Below are 22115 nucleotides of genomic sequence, written 5' to 3'. Positions count from 1 at the left end.
ATAAATATGTGACAAACCTCTTTCTTGTCCTTTCCCCACTAAACCTCAAGCTATTTCTTGGTCTGCTCTTCCCTTCGTGTGTGAAGCCATTAGGAGGTATGAGAGGCCCTAGGCTATTTTTGGATATCCCTCTCAATGTGAACATGACCCCAGTTTATTTCTCTGTTCACTCACACTGACCAGCTTAAGCCGTCTTTTTAGGTAAACGTCTCTTTCTTAAAATAAATATTTTTTTAAGGAATGGGTAAATGCTGGACTTGTGTATGATATCTGATGCCAAGATAAAAAAAACTTTCTTCCTGAAATTAATGTTAGTTGAATTCGATTTATGAATTTGATGAATTTAGTGGTAAATTCAAGGAATAACCATTATCTTTTAACATACAGTACTTAATTTTCTAGTCCATTCATATCATATGTTAGATGTTTCCAGGCTCATAAATGTCAAGTCCAGGTCTGAGAGTCCAGGTTCCTTATTGCAGCACATTGCCTAGTGGGCTGCTTTGTAAGGGGCTCATAGAAGTATTCTTAGAACATGTTTTATGATACTTCCTCTGATTGTCCTTACTTTCTCCTCCAATTAATTAACAATCTGGGATTTCAACTGACATATGGTCACTTAAATTCCTATCTTATTGACCCTGTGGGGTACAAAAGAGCAAAAGTGTTGTAATGAAAACAATTCATTCTTGCCTACTGCGTTTTAAAAAATCTTCAATAAATTCTGATGCTGTATTTAAAAAAAAAAACTAGTCAGTGCTAAGGTACCCTTCTTCAATTTGAAAGGATAGAGAAGATGGTATATTTGAAATACAGTAGGTGCTTAAGAGAGATGTTTGCCCATTAAGTATCTGAGTGTCATAAAAGGTTAGGCCATTGAGGGAAAGATGGGTTACTCTATAAGACTAGGCATACAGGCAGACATGCTTCAGGGCATTATCTAAGTACTTAGCGAAACTTGGGACATCTACCAAGAAAACCTATGTCCCAGCTTCCTACTCAGGACCATATAGATTGGTTTCACAGGTAGTATCCAGCATAGTCCAAAACCCCTTTTATAAAGTTTAGCTCTTCCTAGCACTTTATTCTTCCAGTATAAAATGTTTTTCTTTTTTCTTTAGCTGTACCTTAAATATGAGGAAAATTCTTCACATATAGCCTAAGGAAATCTGAAACTGCAACATTTCCTTCTGCTTACGTGTATTCTTTCCACACCAAGTGTGTACACACTCGGTATTTTTTATTTCTTAAGAAAATAATTTTTGCCTTAGTGATTCTAACATAGAAGAACTTACCTCATGTAGACAAAAGTTTCTCATTTAATCGAAAGATAATGAATGTTACTTCTGGTATGAGCTAGCTAGCTGTATGATGAAATAAATTTTCTCCATGTTTGGGTCTTCAGGCCTACAAGACAATAAAAGATGACCAAAAAAGATACAATGAAAGAATTTCAGGGTTAGGGCTGACACCAGAAGAGAAACAGAAAAAGGCCACATCATCTGGTGAGTATGATTTGAGACTCAGTATATAAAGGGAAAGTTATAAACAATTTGGGTGCTATGCTTTGCAGGTATACTGTTTAGACACGATGATGCTGTGAGATTGTAAGCTTCCAGAAACTATGGTATTACCCCAGACCAGGGAGCAATTTGTTACAGTGTTTGACTGTAATTTGGGTTTGAGAATAAAATTAGTGATAATTATGATTGGTTGTTTTTCTTTATATTAGACTCTTAAGGGCAAGCTTTAAATAAAAAATGCAAGCTTGGCAAGGAAAATTATTGGAAAAGAGATGAAGCCCCTTTTTTTTCCATGAGGACATTCTTTTGGTCTGTTTTGTTCCCCTTTTGAGTCTTTGGAGTTTCAATTTGTTAAAGATATATTTGTTTCCCTGAAGCATATAGGTCTAGCCATCACTTCCATCCCACACATCTGGCTTGATTTTTCAGAGAGGAATGTTTTAATCCTTTAATAAGCCCCACGACTCTGGGTAGGCGATTTCCATTGCTTTCCTTCATACCACCTCCTTAGTTTTGAACATTGTGTAATAATCCACAATTGATCTGCTGAGTTTTCCCCCTTTATTGCTAACAAAAGGTGAAACTGAACTTGATATGTTCCTGTTGGTCATTAAGAAATTAATGGGAAGGGCAGAAGCTTTCTAATATATACTTTCTCATATATTTTAGAAATAGCTAAACACTAAGCTAGGTTCTAGTTCTGAGAGACTTAGTGAATGAATGACATTGGCCAAATTATTCACCTCTTTTTTGGGTATTTTTCACTTATGAAATGAAAGGGATGCTTCCTTCTCCTATACTATCAGAATGCAATGAAATTTGATAAGATTAATGTAGCTGCAGTGTTTTGCTAGCTTTTTATGTAAAGGATTGAGTCAAGTGCAAGGTGTTTTTTGTTTTTTTTTTTTTGCGGTACGCAGGCTTCTCACTGTTGTGGCCTCTCCCGTTGCGGAGCACAGGCTCTGGACGCGCAGGCGCAGCGGCCATGGCTCATGGGCCCAGCCGCTCCGCGGCATGTGGGATCCTCCCGGACCAGGGCACAAACCCATGTCCCCTGCATCGGCAGGCGGACTCTCAACCACTGCGCCAGCAGGGAAGCCCTTTGTTTTTTTTTTTAAATAGTGGTAAGGAGTTGTCTGAGACTTAAAAAAAAGTTCACCCTGTCTGGTCTTTTGCTTACAGCTCCAGAAGGAGAGCCAGTTCCTGAAGTCAGGGTACCAAGTCACATTCCATTCCTGCTCATCGGTGGAGGCACTGCTGCTTTTGCTGCAGCCAGATCCATCCGGGCTCGGGATCCTGGGGCCAGGGTAAGGCACATACTGTCTTGCTTGGCATGGAGGGTGTGGTCTGCAAGCACTTAGCCAATGTGAACACTTTATTTGCCTCTTAAATGACTTGGCTCTGATAAGTATCATTGTTTCATGTCTAAAGGTACTAATCGTATCTGAAGATCCTGAGCTGCCATACATGAGACCTCCTCTTTCAAAAGAGCTGTGGTTTTCAGATGATCCAAACGTCACAAAGACACTGCGATTCAAACAATGGAATGGGAAAGAGAGGAGGTCTGTTCACTTATGTAAAATGGGTCCAACCAGCAACTTCAGCTAAGCACAAAGAGTAGGTCAGGATTTTGCATGAACCACATGTAGTGAGTAGGACAGATGACTTGGCTGCACACTGGAGTCTGCTGTGGTACACACTTGGTATAGCTTAGAGGCGACAACAGGCTGTAGTGGCAAGAGTCCTGGATTCTGTTAACCAGATCTACCAACAACTGAAGATGTGATGTTGGCCTCTGAAGCACTAATGCTCCTGTTTCCAGGACCTTTGTGTTAGACTTCTGTAGTGAAGAGCAGCTCAGCCTGTGTTGTCACTTCTTCACACCTGCCTAGGCATGTCCCATAAAAGCAAAAAAAAAAGAAAGAAACTGTTCGGTGGCACTTCCTTGGATGCCCTAGGAAGCACTTAGAATTGGGGGTATATGGCTTCCCTGGTGGCGCAGTGGTTGAGAGTCCGCCTGCCGATGCAGGGGACATGGGTTCGTGCCCTGGTCCGGGAGGATCCCACATGCCGCGGAGCGGCTGGGCCCGTGAGCCATGGCCGCTGAGCCTGCACATCCGGAGCCTGTGCTCTGCAATGGGAGAGGCCACAGCAGTGAGAGGCCCCGTACCGCAAAAAAAAAAAAAAAAAAAAAAAAAAAAAAGAATTGGGAGTATATAGTGGGAACACTGTAAGGAAGAACCTCTATTAAAATGTTTGCATGAGAGACTTGGAAATACAAGTCAAGAAGCCCTTTCCTTTTAAAAGACTCCTTGGATCTCCTGAGTCCAGTACCATGTTCTTCAGGTATCAATTTTTTTTCTCATTAGTGGATCCCTTTGACACTGGACTAAATTTTATAAATCTACCTGCCTCCCTCACTCGTATTATCATGTCCTATTCTCAGGCAGGATGCATACTTCCACTTATGTTATCCATCCCTTAATTAATATTTCATGGTTACTGTCTACTGTTTGAGGCAAAATCATCTCAGGAGCTAGACCTAGTTGTCCATTGACCAGTGCCATTCTGGACAGCTCGTTTGGGTGGATGTGCATACCAGCTCCTTGGACACTCCCCGTGTTCTAACTTTGAAAGGAACCTAAATCCAGAGCAGGGTTTCTCAACCTTGGCACTGCTGACCTTTAGGGTTGGATAATTCTTTGTTTTGGGGGCCTTGTCTGTGCATCGTAGGCTGTTTAACAGCATCCCTGGCCTCTACCCACTAGATACCAGAAGCATACTCCCCCAAAGCTATTATAGCCAAAAATGTATCCAGACATTGTCAAATGTCCCTGGTAGGCAAAACTGCTCCCAGTTGAGACTCACTAGCATAAAACACCTCTGTATGAGTAAGTCGCAACCAAGATTTAGTGGCCTTGGAGACTTACTTTAGAAAATGTTCCTAAAAGTTTTCCATGGTGAAAGCAATTTTACTAAAGCTCTGGGGGAAGTCGATAGCAGTTCCAGGTACTTATAATATTTTTTCCCTTTCCTCCATACAGCATATATTTCCAGCCACCTTCTTTCTATGTCTCTGCTCAGGAGCTGCCTCACATTGAGAATGGTGGTGTGGCCGTCCTCACTGGGAAGAAGGTGAACTAGTAGGCTGCTTCCTTTGTCAGGCTCCACCTATCTGCCCATGTGGGCAGCGAACATGGTGACTTGTATTCCCAGTACCATTTATGTCTGTCCTGCCATTGTAGTTCATCAAAGAAAGATCAAGTCATTTTAGGTTTAATATTGCCAGTCTACACTAATTAGTGTGTCTTCCTGGGGAAAGCACTAGTCTCAAGCCTAGAGTAGCAGGCTAGCTAAACTTTCCCGGGGAAGTCAAATCATTGGGGACCGTGACTCTGAAGCTGTTCCTTTTTCTGATTTGCTCCTCTGCCTTTCCTTCTTCTTCCTGTTTTTCCACATTAACATTTCTTTGGGATTATTGATGGCAAGACATTGACAAATGTATATTATTCAGGATAGTAAAATAATTCAGGCATGACATCAGCATGGAAAATATTGTTAGACTTTACAAAGTTGAGTGCCTGAATACTGGGGGCAGTTACAGGAGGGCATTTAGGGTCCAGGGAAGGTTTTGTTTTGTTGTGTTATGTTTTGTTTTTGTTAACAAGAGGGAGGTCTAGAGTGTGTTTGTAAACTAATGGCAATGTTCCAGTAGAGAGGGAAGGGTTATCAGAAGGAATAAAGCCCAGAGTAGATGGGATCCAGAGCACAAGTGGAGGCATTGACCTTTGATAGGGATAGGCCCACTTCTCCTATAAGGGGATGTTAGGCAGAGAAGGTGGATATGGGTTTGTGGATAAGCTGGTAAGAAGACCTTATGTATTAAGTATCACCTATGGGTAAATAGCACACAGGCACTGCCCTCCAGGGGCTAACAGTATTAGGCAGAAACATGAACAGATAATCATAACACAGATGTGAAGTAAGAAAGAAACTCAGTATACTGTGGGAATTATTGGGAAGTGTGCCCAGTATAATGATGGTTTCAGGAAAGGCTTGCTGGAGAAGGCAGTCTTACAGAATGAGAAATCTTATGGAATGAAGAGGCATTCACCAGATGAGAGAAAAGTGAAAAGCATTCAAGTAAAAAAGAATAGCATAGGGCTTCCCTGGTGGCGCAGTGGTTGAGAGTCCGCCTGCCGATGCAGGGGACGCGGGTTCGTGCCCCGGTCCGGGAAGATCCCACATGCCGCGGAGCGGCTGGGCCCGTGAGCCTGCGTGTCCGGAGCCTGTGCTCCGCAACGGGAGAGGCCACAACAGTGAGAGGCCCGCGTACCGCAAAAAAAAAAAAAGAATAGCATAAGCAAAGGCACAAGGGTATGAAAAAGCATGTTTGGTGCAGGGGAACACAAGCAGCTAGGTACCGATAGAGCAGAAAGTTCAGGAGTGGCAGGAGATGAAACTGAGAAGTTGTGCACGGTCTGTTCGTCGAGAGCTCTGTCGTGTGAAAGAGCTTGAGTTTTATCCCATTGGCACTGAGGAGCTGTTGAGTTTTAAACAAGGATCTAAAACAGTTGGATTGAATTTTAAGTAATCACTCGGTTGGCTGTGAGGAAGATGGTCTTCAGGGGAACAAGATTAGAAGTAAACCATTTTGAAGACGATTATAATAATCCAGGTGAGAGATGATGGGAGCCCAAATTAGGGCAGTAGTGGTGGTGGTGGTGATGGTGATGGTGGTGGTGATGATGATGAGGAAGAAGGTGAAGTAAGCATAGTTTTTTTAAGTGCTTTACGTGTATTACATCATTTTACCCTCACAAAAATCTTATGAAGTAGGTACTATAATTATTTTCATTTTATAGAGAAAGAAATTGAGATGAAAAAGAGGTTAAGTAACTTGCTCAAGATCACATAGTTAATAAGTGGTGGAGACAGAATTTGAGCCCAGATCTCTCTGAATGGAGAATTCTGATTCCAGAGCCCAAGCTCTTAATTACATCATTGTATAGCTTCCTGACAGAAAGGTGGTGAAGAGCAGGGAACAGACTGACGGCATAAGGCAAACTTGGTAGGGCGTGGTGGCAACTGATTGGAGGCAGAACGTGAGGGAGACGGGGAGGCAGAGATGACTTTCTCATTTCCAGCTTGTGTGGTAGACGCTGGTGCACCCCCAGCTGAGAGAGACATTGCAAGAGGAAGACCTAGTTTAAGGGGGACATAAAATTTCGTTTTGCACTGTTAAGTATTAAATGGAATATCTGTGTGGATATGTCCTAAGGGCAGTTGGATACATGACTATAATGTTCAGAGGAGGGTTCTGGGCTCAGATACAGATTTGGGAGAACTGAGGTAGTCAGAAAAGGAGTGAGGCAAAGATGGAACCCTGAGGAACCGAAATTTCAGGGAACAGCCTTAAGAAAAAATGTCCAAAAAGGAGACTAGGAAAGAAGTACTAAAAGCATAGGATGAGGAGAACCCAGGGCAGGGGCCAAGGTTGGAGTTTCAAGAAGCAGGATGTGATCCATAGTATTACCGCAGCAAAGGAATCTGCTAGAAAAAGGATCATAAAATGACCCATTACATTTAGATGTTCAGATATCATTGTGAAGTTAGAAAAGAAGATAAACTTCTCTTTCAGAAAGTTTAAATGACAAAACGGAGATGACATTGGACAAAAGCTTGAGGAGGACATAGAGTCAAAGGTGGGACATTTAGGATGGGACAGACTTAAACATGTCAATGGGCTGAGGGGTAAGATGTCAGGAGAGAGATGGGGGAATGAGCAGGTGACTAATAGGGGAATGTTCTGGGAGAGAAAGAAAGGGATGGGGGTCAGGCATAGAAACAGAACAGAAAGGCCACCTCATCCCAGAAGCTGGAAGAAAGGAAGTAAAGTTTTTATTTGGGCGTTGGGAGGTGGGAATCCGTACGGGAAGCTGAGGAAGATCACATCTGATGGCTTTACTTGTTTTTGCAATAAACTAGGACACCAGGTGGTTATCTGAGAGTGAGCAGTTTGAGGGTTGAGTACAGGCGTTGGATTGAAGAGGGATCTTACCCAGGACAAATCAAAGGCGGCTAAGGAAGCTGCACACACATCCAATCTCAGTTTATGTCGTTGCCCACCCCCCCACACCCCAGAAAACTCGATTGAGTGCACCTGTCATATGTTTCTAGCGCTACCTGTACTGTCCTTCTTAGAGCATTTCTCACTCAATTTTTCACCCTTGATTGTAGTACTTGTTAAATTGTCTGTCTTGGCTACTACACTCTGAAGGCAGGAAGGTATCTGTTTTTCTCAACATTGTGTCCCCAGCACTTATCACAGTGCCTGACACATACTAGGTGCTTAATAAATATGTCTTGAATGAATGGTCTCACTGCTCATAAGGAATAGAGCAGAGCCAGGAACCCCAGCCTCTCTGACTGCAAAGCTCAAGCTTTTCACCCTAAGGAGCAGGGTGCAAGGAAATTAGGGATGCTGGCAAGAGCACAGTTTGGATGATCTACTGTTGGCCCAGATTAGTTGGAATGGAGCAGCCCACTGGGTAAATGGAGAAAATCAAAAGCAAGGATAGGTGGCGGTGGAACCGAGAGAAAGCTGGAAGGATGGAAAATTGTGACCAAAGAGTGAGATGTTTGAAGTAGAAGTTTAAGAGAGAGGATTCTAGATGTGACTCAGAGGAGAAGTATAATCCAGCTGCCAAGGACTTCAGTGAATGAGGAGTGACCAGGAGGAGGCTGGATAACACTGATTTGTAGGGATATATGTCGGTGTCTTTCAGAGGGGATGATAGTACAAGAATAACTTGGAACCACCAGCAGCCAACACCCTCTCCTTGTGATGGGGAGGAGTTTGGGTGAGTGAGCAGTCTCTATGTATGAGCTTTCCTGGGGGCGGGGGGAGCGGGCTCAGTTTTAGTGAAAGCTAGAAGTTGGAGAAAGCATCCTGCAAAGCTGTTGAGGATGTAGGAGAGTTGTTAGCAAAGAAGTAAGGGTCCCAAACAGCCAGGCAGAAGAGTCTGTCCCTGTTGTCCATTTCCACAAATTGGGCAGGAACTTTGGGACAGTAGGGACTTAACTCTAATGTTGGCTGCTTAGGAAATTATGACTACTTGAAGAAACTGGGTACCAGAAACTGTAGTGCCAGTGATTACCTAGAAATGGTTTCTTAAGGATCACCTTAGGTCAAGAACTAACTCTTCTCATTGGGCTGATGGGTACAGGGTTCCTTTTGGGGGTGATGGAAATGTTCCAGAATTATATAGTGGTGATGGTTGCACAACCTTGTGGATATACTAAAACCCACTGAATTGTACACTTTAAAATAGTGAATTTTATGTTGTATATCTCAGTAAAAAATTTTAAAGCCAATTTATATCTTTCTGTGTGTGTATGTGTTTGACTGTACCAGGTAGTACAGCTGGATGTGAGAGGCAATGTGGCGAAACTTAATGATGGCTCTCAAATAACCTATGAAAAGTGCTTGATTGCAACAGGTGAGTATTTCTGGAGATGGCTTTATTCCCTGATACAGCTCATTCAAATTTTAGTATAAAGACATTACTTAATCTTAAGAAAACTGAAACCCATACTCTGAAGTGGGTGTCTTCTCTTGGTGCAAAGCTTGACTTAACTACAAGCATCTGATCAGTTGCCCGTCTGGATTATCCGTATTGTTCCTTCTGGTAAAGGCATGATGGATGGGTACTGAAGAGGACTGCCTTTCTTTTTTCTCTCCCTGCTTAGCCTTTGCCTTCTGCCCTCTGCCCTGTGTCCTGAAAGTGATATAACCTCATGGCCTCATTGCCAGTTCCAATCAGTAATCAAGAGAGGAGAAGGATGCAGTTGCTTAAACAAACATAGCCATGCTTTCTGGTGAATCCTCATGAAAAAGTAGAAGAGAATGGGAGCAAAAAATGAGGGCTTCTGGCCATCTATGGGAATGGTGGGCCCTTTGAAGAGAGACTCTCAAATCTGCTTTTCAAAGGAAATTGATTAAAGCCCACTGTGGGGAGAGTGGAGGGAAAACAAAGTCTTGTATCCTGTTGATGCCGCTGTGACACCAGCAGCACACACCACAGCACCACCTTTGTGGGGGGATTGTTTGGGCTAGCTCCTGCTCGTTGGACTAAAGGATTTTTCTCCTCTTATTTCCAGGAGGCACTCCAAGAAGTCTGTCTGCCATTGATAGGGCTGGAGCAGAGGTGAAGAGTAGAACAACACTTTTCAGAAAGGTAATTGTCAGCTTTAGTGCTTTCGTTGTGGCGGTTTTGAAGAGGTAGCATGATCTTGTGGTCCCCAAGTACCCACCCGGGAATTGGGAGATTGAAGTTCTAACTATGACTCTTCATACAGGCTTGTTATCTGGCCTTGAGCAAGTCACTTCCTCTCTCTGCACCTCAGATACCTCACTCAAGGGTTTTGAGCTCCTAGGAGAAAAACAGATTTAGTGTTTTTTATTGCTTGCTATAGTTCCTTCGATTGCCCTTCCATAGTTGTTTTCTCCTGATGCATTTGAGTCATTGGAACTCCTTATAGCCTCTTGGCATTTTTCACTGCAAGTGCTATTGTGGAGACTTTAGGGAGAAAAGTTGAGTACCTAAGTGAAAAAGGAAGCAGGGGATTGCTTCTTAACACCATGCTTTACTTAAGAAAACTGCTGAAAAATTTCAGCCACTGCTATGGGTATCAGAAAAGGTTTGTACTGTCCTTTAAGTTCTTGATACAACAAGGATTGTCAGCCTTGGCACTATTGGCATTTTGGGCCGTATAACCATTTGTTGTGAGGGGCTGTCCTGTGCATTGTAGGGTGTTCAGCAGCATCCCTGGACTCTACCCACTAGCTTCAACTAGTGTCTCCCCACTCTAGTCGTGACAGCCAAAAATGTCTCCAGAGATTGCCAGATGTCCCCTGGGGGAGGGGGAGTATATCTGCCCCCAGTTGAGAACCACTGTTATTAGAAAGAGTGTTACATTGGAGAAAGAAATTTACATCAATAAAATAGAGGCTGTAATCGAGTCACTTTATACAAGGAGAAGATCTTATGTGCAAATTATTGTTGTCAAAGATTTAGCAAAAATATTTCCTGGTATTATCATCCTATGCTCCTTTGGGAAATCAATGGACTAAACTTGTGTGATCCTGCAGATTGGAGACTTTAGAACCTTAGAGAAGATTTCCCGGGAAGTAAAGTCGATTACAATTATCGGTGGGGGCTTCCTTGGTAGCGAACTGGCCTGTGCTCTTGGCCGAAAGGGTGAGTATTGGGGAGTGACCTTGATTTTCTTTCTCTGGTCTTATATCACATGCTTTTCAGAGATGCATTTACCAGGATCAGTAGAAAGAGTTTGATTAAGGTTTACATGGTGAAAAACTAATCACTGAGCTTAGCTCTGATGAGGGATGCCTTAGTGATCGAAAAGCTGTCATCTGAGCAGCTGAGCAGTGCCGCTTTCTTTCCTTTTTCCTTTCCTCTCGCCTCTAGGAGGCCAGGACTCCTTAGAAATAAAATATTAAGGAAAGTGAGTTATTAAGATGGTAGGCGCAATGTAGACTACAGAACTGTATGTATCTTTGAACTGCTGCTCCCTGTAAAAGTCAAAGACTTCTTTCAGATACATGATGGTTCCCAGCTTGACAGATCTGTGAGTTCCAGTTTGAATGTTTCATGGCAACCATTTTTTTCTTAATGTTATTTTTCAGCTGTGTGAAATCAGGGCATCTTCTCGGGAGGGTGCTTACTATTCAGAGCTTGCAAGGCACTTGTGTAAGCCTAAGTATAAGTGCACTGAGTTCACAGTATGTAGTTGAATCCAGGGACAAGTTCTGGCATCTGTTGTATTTGCCTTGTGGATGCACTTGTGCCCTAGTGCCCCACAAATGGGCGCTCTGGCCTGGGTCGCGGCATTGCCCTGTGTGCAGTAGATGGCTGCCTGTGGCTCCTTTACTTCTCTTCCTGTCTTCTAGGATTGACTTTTGCCTCCACTATACCTACTCTGTTTCTTCTTCCCAGCTCGAGCCTCGGGCACAGAAGTGATTCAGCTCTTCCCTGAGAAAGGAAATATGGGAAAGATCCTCCCCGAATACCTCAGCAACTGGACCATGGAAAAAGTCAGGCAAGGTAGAGACACTCTTTCCATATGCTCCCACTCTTGCCTTGAGTGAAGACTAAGGCAAAATTTGCTTCTTTGGGAACCCCCTGTCCATAAGCCTTACCAGCTGCCCGATAAAAAGTTTCCACCATTCTCCTGTCAGCCAGCTTCATGTAGGTGTTCTGAATCTGACACACCAGATTCCTGGAAGTGCTGGAAGTGAACTGTGGGCGTGGGTGCCTGTGGCTCTCCAAGGCTGCCTACGTACTAATGATTACTCTCATCAGCTTCTCTGGTTGTCATGAAGGTGGTAGGCTCACAGGCTCAGCCTCAGGTCTCGTTTGCCTTTACAGAGGGGGTTAAGGTGCTGCCCAGTGCTATTGTGCAATCAGTTGGAGTCAGCGGTGGCAGGTTACTCATCAAGCTGAAAGATGGCCGGAAGGTAAGGAGGGGAAGACAGGCTGCCAGAACACCTTCCAAGCCTGCTCTGCCCTTTCCTCATTCTTACTCCTTCATTTGATAACCAGTAGATTAGTTGTCTTGGTAGTCACCATTAACCTGTCATCATTTTCTTAATGAACTGTCTTTTGCTAAAAGAAGAATGATGAGAGCCAGAGTAGCCGCCTGGGAACCATTTCCCATAGCCTCTTCCTATGTGTATCACAGATTTTTGAGACCTTCCTAGGGTGGCAGATTTCTGTTCAGATGGTAGGGGGTATGTATGTGTGGAGGGGTGGCACTTTATGAAATGGAACTTAAAATCTTTTGACCAGAGTTACCCGATGATTTTTTGTGTGAAGCCCCGATTTTTTGTGACTGTGATTTACAGTCGCTGGGTTCATAGGCATATGAGGAAACTGTAATAATTGACTGAATTCTTTTTGTCCTCAGGTAGAAACTGACCACATAGTGGCAGCTGTGGGCCTGGAGCCCAATGTTGAGTTGGCCAAGACTGGCGGACTGGAGATAGACTCTGATTTTGGTGGCTTCCGGGTAAATGCAGAGCTCCAGGCCCGCTCTAACATCTGGGTGGTAAGTATGCAATGACAGCCTGACCAGGCACGGTGCCTTGGTCCCGGCCTGGGAGCAGGTCTGCCCGGTGGTGTGCGAAGGCTCAGCAGCAGCTCACCCAAATAGGGTCAGTGTGTTTGGAAGCTGAGGGTGGAGAGCAGGAACTTGTGAACTGCTTGGCTTACGAGATCAGGTCTGGCCTCACGCTGCAGGCTCGTGGAAAAGGAAATGAGCAGTGTTCGTGCCCACAGGAGTAGGTCTCTCCTGGTTCCACTGTTGGCAGCAGCCATCAACATGACCCTGGTGGGCGTGTGCGTGGCTTTCAGACTGATCTGCTATTCCCTTGCCTGAACTCGAGTCCAGGGAATGGAGGATGAGGCAGTTTTATAACATTCTCTGGAAAGGAAAATTACTCCATTTTCATTTTCCTTGAGTACTATTTTTAGCTGTTTTTAAAAATCTGTTATGACACAAACAAGACTATAGTATGTAGGAACCATGAGGTAATTTCCCTATTGTTAGATCATTACAAGTGTATTGTGTTTGATTATGGACTCTGCAACTGAGGACATAGGAACTTTGCAGGGTGTTTTTCCCGTAAAGATTTTTTTTTTAAAGTTACAGTGTACTGGAGTTTAAAAAATTGTTATAAAAGCAATACACGCTCAGTATGAAAAACACAGGCAAAAAGGAGAAAGGGACATTCCCCTGCAGCAACCACTGATGTTTAGGTGTAGTTTCTTCCCTTCATTTTCTCACGCATAGTTTTTTTCTTTGTTGTAGACAGTCATGGCGAGCATACTACGTATAAACATTTGTATTTTCTTTTTCACTTAACATTCAAATGTAAGTTTTTTCCACATTGCTTCAGATTCCATAAACAGTGTAACGACTGTATAATATCCCATTAGGTGGATTTCAGAGCTTATCTCGCCGTTGCTCACATGTTGGATTTTTAGGTTGCTTTGGGGGTGTCTGAATAGCCACAAAGACAAACAAAGGGTGAGCGAGCTCCCATACCACATCCTTTGTGAAGCTGGCCTTGTTCACCTCCAGCCGGGGGTTCTCTCTCTGCTTGAAACACTGAGCTCACTCACTGCATACCTCTGGCATGGTACACCATAGTGAGGGAGAGTGCCACACCTTCCTCAACTCACTTATACACTCCTCGTGGGCAAGGTCTATGTCAGGCGTGTCTCTGCAGCCCAGACAGCATAATGCTTTGTACAGAGTAAGTATTCTGTAAATACTTGTTGAATGAATAGTGAATGACCAAAAAAAATTATCTTGGAAAAGATGTCTAGGTAAGAGGCAGTCACATCTAAAAACTGGATTCCACACAGGAAAGAATATTCTGCAAATCATGGTTATTAAATATCCTGTTTCTGCTGAGGGCAGAATGAGAAGAAACAGCTGTAAGCTGGAGCATGGAAGATTAAGGTTAGCTTTGTGGAAGCACAGAATGGTTTTTGTAAAAATGGAAGCGCAACTGTTTTTGATAGTGTAGGTATGATTCTGGCCTGTGGTTGGAAATCATTAGTTAACATCACAAGCATTTTTTGAGCCCCAAAAGTGTATGTTCTGTCCTTAACTTGCTTTTTTATCATGTGTTCATGTAATGTGTTTGTCTCCAAAGGCAGGAGATGCTGCATGTTTCTACGATATAAAGTTGGGTAGGAGGCGGGTGGAGCACCATGATCACGCTGTTGTGAGCGGAAGATTGGCTGGAGAAAATATGACTGGAGCTGCTAAGCCGTACTGGCATCAGTCAATGTTCTGGTAATAGTTTTGTGCCTTGAGGACTCAATTGGTTAGAACACAGAATTAATGGAACCAGAGTTATATGCTTTGGTTTCCTGGTGGGCCAGTTAGCTTCATACAGGGGGTGAAAAAATTCCGTCTCGTGTCCACGCATCCTACCCCTGAGCCATCTTCTGGTAAAAGGGTTCCATCTGACATAAGTTAGACTAGGTGAATGAATGGAAATGGCATCAGCACTTCTGCTAAAATAGCTCAGAGTTCGAGCTACAGTAGGTAGTACAAAAGTGTGCTCTTAGATACAGACAGCAGTATATTTTATTTGCTCTTTGCTGCTAATTCTACTGAGCCCAACCTACTGACAAAAAAGGAAGCTCACTCATATGTAACCCTTAAGATCAGCAACTCAGAGTCAGACGTATATAGGCAGCTCTCTGGATAGTAGAAAGTTAGCAATGGACATTCTTGAATACTGGAGCTGGCCCTGTTTGGCCCACTCTCATCTGTTGATGTGAAAGTTGGGGTACATAAAACTTCAGGGTTTCAGAAGCCTCTAAGCAGTTTCTGTTGGGGAAATTCTCAGCTGATGGGAGTACATTTTAAGACAATCACACACAGTTTCATGAGTGGGCAGCAAAAAACACAACAGATGGGTTTCAGGGTCAACACGTGTAAGATAATGCAGTTAGGCAAAAAAGTAGTTCGTAGCTATACAATTATCAGTTAGGTTCCAGGAACAAATCCAAGAAGTCATTGTAGACTGTTCCCTGAAGACACCAGTCCAGTGAGCTTCTGTGGCCAAGAAGATAACAAAATGTAGAACACCAGAAACAAAATATCTCAAGTAGCTTGGATGATTACAAAACCATAGTGTGTCTGTGCCACAAGTATTCTGTGAAGTTCCTAGCATATTAAAAACAGCATGATGATGATAGGAAAAGCTTCCAAGAAGAACAATGAAAATAAAATGACCAAGTGAGTGAAGGTGCCACTTTATAGAAAGCCCTTCAGCCTTGAAAATTGAAGGCTAAGAGGAAATATTGTCAGTTAATAAAACCACAAAAGATCCCAGATTCTGGATTCCATAAATATGGAGCACTCTTTAAAGTTCCAAAAAGGCAGTTTTAAAAAGAGTAAAGGAAGGTAGTGAATAGTAAATGTGGGGAACCCACCCCCCCCAAATGTGATATGGTAAAAATTAAATGATTAAATTTAAGAAGGTATAGATCATTGTATGGATTTGTGATCTGCATAGTGGCTTGTTAGGAAAATAAAACCTGTTTGGAATAATCGTGCTTTCTCACAATTGTCCCCAGACGTCCTAGCAGGCGACAGATCAGTTTGGCGTTTCTCTTGCTGTGGCACATACCAGTTTCTTTGGTTGGCATGAAAGTGTGGTGCCTTAGAGGAAACGTTCTACCGCACCATCCTTTACAGTCCTTTGACAGAACACCCTCTTCTCTCTCCTTCCTTAGGAGTGATTTGGGCCCCGATGTTGGCTATGAAGCTATTGGTCTTGTGGACAGTAGTTTGCCCACAGTCGGCGTTTTTGCAAAAGCAACCGCACAAGACAACCCCAAATCTGCCACAGAGCAGTCAGGTAAGGAAGCCCAACCACTTCTCTTGGAAGAGTGTTGAGAAACCATGGTCCAAATCCTCCTGAACAAGGGGTATCTGTATTGGCCAGAGGGAACTGTCAGTGAAAGCCTCTCTTCATGTTGTGCTTTAAAATAAACCAAACCCGAAGTCCTCACTCTTTAGTGGTCTGAGAGCTGGCGAAATCAGGTATCCTGGTCAAAGCATAGATATTGTGGATTGTGGGTGTCGTCCTAGACTCTTGGACTCTTGGACAGTGGCTAACTCAACGACTCTGTAAGTCTAGTTTGTCCCGAGGGACTAGGAAGACCTGTGTGATGAAGAAAACCTGAACTTTTTCAATGGCTTTTTTTTTTTTTGCTTCCTGCTGATCCTAAGAACTAGGCCTGAGAACCTTAGTTTGGGACCTGCTCCCCTCCTTGGGCCCTGAACAGTGAAGAAGTGGGCTGAGTAGTCCTTGAGCTGCCTCTAATTCCATTTGTCAGATCTTAATAGCGGGTTTTCTCTAGACGGGAGGCACCTCTCGGAATGAACTTCTCTCCGACACACATCTCTTTCATTAACTCCTAGGTCTCTTCTCTCTCCCTTCGTGACCTTGGCTGAAGTTATTTAACCTCTGTGTCCTCTTGTTAGAGGCGTTTCAAGGACAAGTTGCTCTTTAAGAAGGAGAAAGCAAGACATTACATGGATATGAGGTCCTTTTCTTGTGTAATCTAAGTGGATTACATATACCCACTCCTTAATTTGGACCTCTCCTGGGAAGTGGATCCAGGAGGGGGACCCAGGGACTTATACAGTAGGTGTTTATAAACTACAGGCCACTACTCTCTCCACTGGGCAGTATTACTTGAAGCCTGATTGTTCCCAGAAGACAAAATGCCCTCTCCCCAGGCTGTTGCCACCACCCTGCACAGGAGGAAACACTTGCACTATGGTTTTTCCATATGGAAGTGCCTTCTGCTTTGGCCAGTGTCTCTAGCAGTGCCATCCAAGTGAACTTTCTGCTATGATGGCAGTGTTCTATCTCTACTCTGCCCAATACATTAGCCACTAGCCACATGTGGCTCTTTAGTATTTGAAATGTGGCTAGTGCAAATGAGGAACTGAATTTTACATTTGATTTAATTTTAACTAAAATAAACTTAATTTTGAATTAATTTTAATTAGAATAGCTATATGTGACTAGTGGCTATTGTACTGGCCATGTAGCACTAGAATGTTTCTCAGGGGACAAGAGCAAGTCTTCTGTAGTTTGAAAAAAGATACCAGGAAATATCTGTAGTGTAAATTTAAAATGAGATAGGAAGTTTGGGGTCAGACTGACCCAGTGCCCAGGAGCTGGCAAGGAAGAGCTTTTGTTGGCTTTGTCAATGGAGAGGGGCTGGAATAGGCCAGTGTTTACTGAGGCCGCATAGAAAAACAAATCATTTAGAAGCAGCTTGAAGCAGGTGTTGAAAGATAGTTGCCTTGTAGAATTTCCAAGCTCATAAGAACTGACTTTGTTTTGTTTTGACTTTGCTTGTTTGTTTTGGGGATTGGCTACAGGGACTGGTATCCGATCAGAGAGTGAGACAGAGTCTGAGGCCTCAGAAATCACTCTTCCTCCCAGCAACCCTGTAGTCCCCCAGGTCCCCGCCCAAGGGGAGGACTACGGCAAAGGCGTCATCTTCTACCTCAGGGACAAAGTGGTGGTGGGAATCGTGCTGTGGAACATCTTCAACCGAATGCCAATAGCAAGGAAGGTAGGTGCCCTTCAGAGCTCTGAGAGGAAGATGGGAGGTGTGGGCGGAAACCGTCCCTGTGACTTCGTCAGATGTCCTGCCACGCACTGTCCACCCAGGTCAGACTGTGCCTGAGCAGAACAAAGGTATCGCCTTGGCTCGGGTATGTTTCTTTTTCACTCGGGACATGGCTGGGTAGCGTGGGCGTTGGCACATGCTCACTTGGGCTTCGTAGAAAGCCATTCCCATGACTCCCTCCCAGTGTGAAGTAGCGACTGGCCCGGGCTGCCCTGGTGTGCGGCCCAGCCCACACGCTCCTGTTCCTCTGTCCCTCAGATCATTAAGGACGGTGAGGAACATGAAGATCTCAATGAAGTAGCGAAGCTTTTCAACATTCATGAAGACTGAAGACTGCTGTGGAACAGGCAGGCCCTTTGCTGTCCCTGACAGCAGCTTGGATGGGTAAAGGAGCGTTTTTTATTCAGCAGACTTCCTCTGTATGTATGAGTGTGAATAATCAAGTCCTTTGTGAATATTTCAACTATGTAGGCAAATTCTTAATGTTCACATCACTAAATAAAACCTGATTCTTCTAAATTAAATTATCTTCTCTTTGAAAGGGAGCAAGTGGGTGAAGGGAGGAAAGCTGTGCATATTAGAAGGCAAGTCAGTTGGAGCCACTCCCAAGTGCATCACCTTCCTCGGCTTTGTGCTCCCTGCTCCACACTCTCAGCTTCTTTCAGTTCACTGAACTTCTCCCTCACCCCTCCAGACCTCCTGTACGGACCTGCTGTGACCTCTGCCCACAGCACTTGACCCCTCTCCCCTCCTCTGGGGAACGTCCCAGTCTCTGAAGACTTTCCTGATCCTTCCAAGCCTGTTCCTTGTTTACATGTCTCCCTGCTGCTCTGCAGCTTCCTGGAAGCCAGAACCATGGCTTTCCTGTCTTGCTTATGGTTCTCTCTCCAGAGCTGAGCACAGGGTCTGGCTCACAGTAGGTGCTTAGTGAATCGTTGAATGAGTGTACACATAAACATGTGGACTAGACTCTGCTCTACCTGGGACAGCTCCCCTGTGTACCCCCACAGCCCAGAACTGAACTGGTCTTGGGAGGGGAGGGCAGAAAAGACATTTATTGCAGACAGAAACGAAGGTTCGGAGACCTGCCTCATGGTGAGGGACTGTGGTCTCTCAACTCCTCCGCCCACTGTCTCCCAAACTAGAAGTCTGCCCTCTCCTAACCCCTTTTATCTCAAATAGGCTTATAGGCATGCCTCACTTTACAAATGATTTCCTGGGAAGAGAAGTCAAAGTTTCATAAATCAACTCATTTTTTTGCATTTCAAATTACTTAACTTTTAAAAATCAAATCTTATTTCAATTAAGAGGAAATTTTTACTACTTTCAAGAGTCCTATCGTGAATCTTTTTCTAAAGAGAAAATTATTACCAGGCTGGATTTTTTCGATGTTGGGTTTGTTTAAAGGGAGTTGCAGCTACAATGAAATCCCTTCTGAACACTAGAACAGGACAGATGTCCACTTTAAGAATTAGCTGTACTAGAACAGGTTCTTCCTATATGTATACAGGTTTAGTGAAATATGATCTGAGGCATGACATATCTTAAGTCCATAATGTAGGTAGAAAACTCATCTAGTATCCTGTGAAACGGGACTTACTATACAGTAATTGCTGCTTACAAAGATCTTACAACTGTAAGATCCTGAAGTGTTTCACAAATCGTTTTTTAAAAAGATTGAATTGTGATTTGCCTTGTTTTAGTATCAGGTACAATTTAGTCTAATTCTCTTTGACAGTTGTCATCCTTGTATGGAATGTCATAATAATTCAGTTAATTAAAATGAAAGGATGTATTCTTCTATTCAGTGTTCATTGAGTGCCTACTATGAGCCAGGTAGATGGCAGAAGAGGAAGATGGAGAAAACATGGCCACTTCTCTTAAGGAGCTCCTGGTGTCAGTGAGGAACGCAGACATGTGAACGCAGAAGTATAATATACTCAGTTGTGTCCACAGGAAGATACACACCAAGAATGGACATCAGCCAGAGCATCCGTCCTTTGTCAACTACTGCTGCTAGATGACTTCCTAAAGCATCACTTGGTCCATATCCCCCCCCGACCTTCTGGTGACCAACGTACATTGACTCCCTGTCACCAATCACAGCAAGTCCGAAGCCTTCCATAGCGCTCTTGACCTCAGCCCACTCTGCCCTACGGGCCTCCTCTGCCACGACTTCACGTGCATGTGCATACGCACATATACATCTGGTTTATTGCCACCTTTAAACTTTTGTTTGTGCTCTTCACATCTGGAACACTGTCCCTCTTCCCTTCTACGTATCCAAATCCTGCTCATCTTTCAAGGCCCAGATGAAATCCCACCGTGGTGATGTAGTACCAGTTGGACTAGTGCCTGCGCATGATTTCATCTCTGAACTTCGATTGCACTTACTGCCTTTGAACTTGATTGTTCTTTAAGTCGTTCTCTGCATTATTAGTGTTCACTCCCTAAATTGATTGTAAGCTATCCCAGAGCAGAGACTTTTTTCTCAGGATGGGGACAACATGCGCCATCCCCCAAAACCCTGGCAAAGTGCTGACCAAGTCCTTGATTGCTTGGTTGGATGATGCTAGATAACAGGGCTTGTTGTAAGAGTGAGCCTCTGCCTTGTAGCCTCAGTTCTCTGTAATCCAGGTTATCAGACCCCCGTTACTTCACCCACTGCCACGACTTGCCACTTTAACCTGCTTAGGCCCCCAAGTATCGCAAGGACCAATTTCTGACTGTACAGACGACCAGTGCCAGCTGAGGTTTGGCCCTTGATAGCTGGCCTGTGATTAGCTGGGCCACAGCACAGCGCAGTACAGGGCTAGCCACACCCTGCAAAGTTGGGGCTCTGCCAAAGTATCAAGCTTTCAGGGCTCACCCACTTGACTTCAACCTCGCTTTTCTTTGCCATTTTACAACTGACATCTGGTGGTACCTCGGCACCGCTTCACGGTGGTACTAACATTTGCCTGGCCACCTGTAAGGCACGGCGAGGGATGTCCTCGTACTTTAGCTGGAGAAATGGACCTGAGGGAAGGAAGTGTGTTTGATTGGAAAGGGGTCAGAGTAAGCCTCTTAGTGGAGGATGAGGTCAACATGTGTGACTTTTTTGTTGTTCTCATCAACACGGCCTGTTTTGGAGACAAGAGGCTTAAAGCGAAAGGGAGGGGGGTGGGGAATCCACAGTGACCTACTGCAGGCTGCTTCCTTGAAGGAAAATCAGCAGCCCCTCTAGAGACCCATTTATACAAAGGAACTCTCCCCTCCCTTCCACCACTACCCCTTCCCTTTCCCGCTCCTCTCAAGTTTGGCTGCTGCAATATCCCTTCCGTCCTTCCCTGACTCCACCTAAAGCTGGGCACCCTTGCTGCCCTAGAGACCACTGGGACTCAATTCCAGTGCCTTGCTCTCTGGGCAGAGGGAAAGTCCTGCAGGGCCCAGAGGTGAAGTAAGACCGCCTCTGGCCTCTTTCCCATCTTATCAGGGAATTTCTGGCGGGCACAGACAAATGTACACAGAACCACACACAGAGACACACAGCTCAGGCCAGTGATGACGTTCCCCTGCCTGGCTGGTTCTACAGATGGGTGTGAACTGGGTCAGAGTATAGGGAGGGCCTGAATATTTAAATTCTGGACTGCCAAGCCCTGGTTGGAAGACAGGGATCGTCTCAAAATGAACATTTTGAGAAAGAGAAACGCAGCCCCTGACATCTGGAAGCTGTCCTGGGACTGTCATCAAGGCCTTGGTGTCACTAAAAACTGGCTTAACACGCCCCACTAGGCCTGGGTGTGCTGTTGAATGTAAACAGGTTCACGGGACATTAGAATCGTACAAGGCCATCCTGATCATGGTGGATGGAAACAAAAGCAAGACTACTCCAGAATCATGTGTGAACACAGGCAAAAATATGAACACTGCCCAAGCCACAGAAATGACCAAATACCGCCCTCCGTCCTGGCTAATCTAAGTGACTGCTGCTTCCTTACCAATTACGTATTGAGCCTCGCTCCAGTCTGCCCTCCTATTGGATATGATTGATTCAGTAAGACACTCCCTGACAGCATCCAATCCAGAGCAAAGCCCGGCTTCCTTAAACCCTCCCCCAAATCACCCAGCCTGGCCTGAATCCTATAATAAGTCCTTCCCAGCACCCTCTTCCTGAGACACCCCATGGTTACCCAGGGCATGCATCCTCCCTCGCTGCAGTGAGCAATGAACTCAACTTGTTCGACTACAAGAGTGCCCTGGTGGTCTTTGGCTGGTGGGCATTGAAAATTTGGAGACAAAGAGCCAAAATACCTTCGGGAGGCCCACCTGTGAGTTTTGCCTAGTCTCG

General features: G+C 44.4%; 1 protein-coding gene across 3 annotated transcripts in view; it reads left to right on the top strand.

Annotated features, from left to right (window-relative positions):
- The window catches only part of AIFM1 (apoptosis inducing factor mitochondria associated 1), a gene marked incomplete at its 5' end in the record, with an annotated part of 28385 nt that extends 10107 nt beyond the window's left edge, over positions 1-18278 (top strand). For 2 of the 3 annotated variants that reach the window (XM_079726860.1, XM_079726858.1), the window contains 14 exons: positions 1406-1505; positions 2706-2830; positions 2955-3085; positions 4568-4658; positions 8941-9025; positions 9687-9763; positions 10678-10786; positions 11543-11650; positions 11975-12063; positions 12513-12653; positions 14269-14411; positions 15866-15990; positions 17532-17728; positions 18044-18278. In XM_079726860.1, the coding sequence (XP_079582986.1) occupies positions 1406-1505; positions 2706-2830; positions 2955-3085; positions 4568-4658; positions 8941-9025; positions 9687-9763; positions 10678-10786; positions 11543-11650; positions 11975-12063; positions 12513-12653; positions 14269-14411; positions 15866-15990; positions 17532-17728; positions 18044-18115 (1593 nt within the window). In that variant the 3' untranslated portion in view covers positions 18116-18278. The remainder of the gene's footprint in view (positions 1-1405; positions 1506-2705; positions 2831-2954; positions 3086-4567; positions 4659-8940; positions 9026-9686; positions 9764-10677; positions 10787-11542; positions 11651-11974; positions 12064-12512; positions 12654-14268; positions 14412-15865; positions 15991-17531; positions 17729-18043) is intronic. The other variant, XM_079726859.1, reaches the window with a different exon arrangement.
- Positions 18279-22115: the final 3837 nt, after the last annotated feature.

The sequence above is a fragment of the Hyperoodon ampullatus genome (genome assembly GCF_949752795.1).
Source record: "Hyperoodon ampullatus genome assembly, chromosome: X".
Lineage (NCBI taxonomy): Eukaryota > Metazoa > Chordata > Mammalia > Artiodactyla > Ziphiidae > Hyperoodon > Hyperoodon ampullatus.
This window is presented reverse-complemented; position numbering and strand designations above follow the sequence as displayed.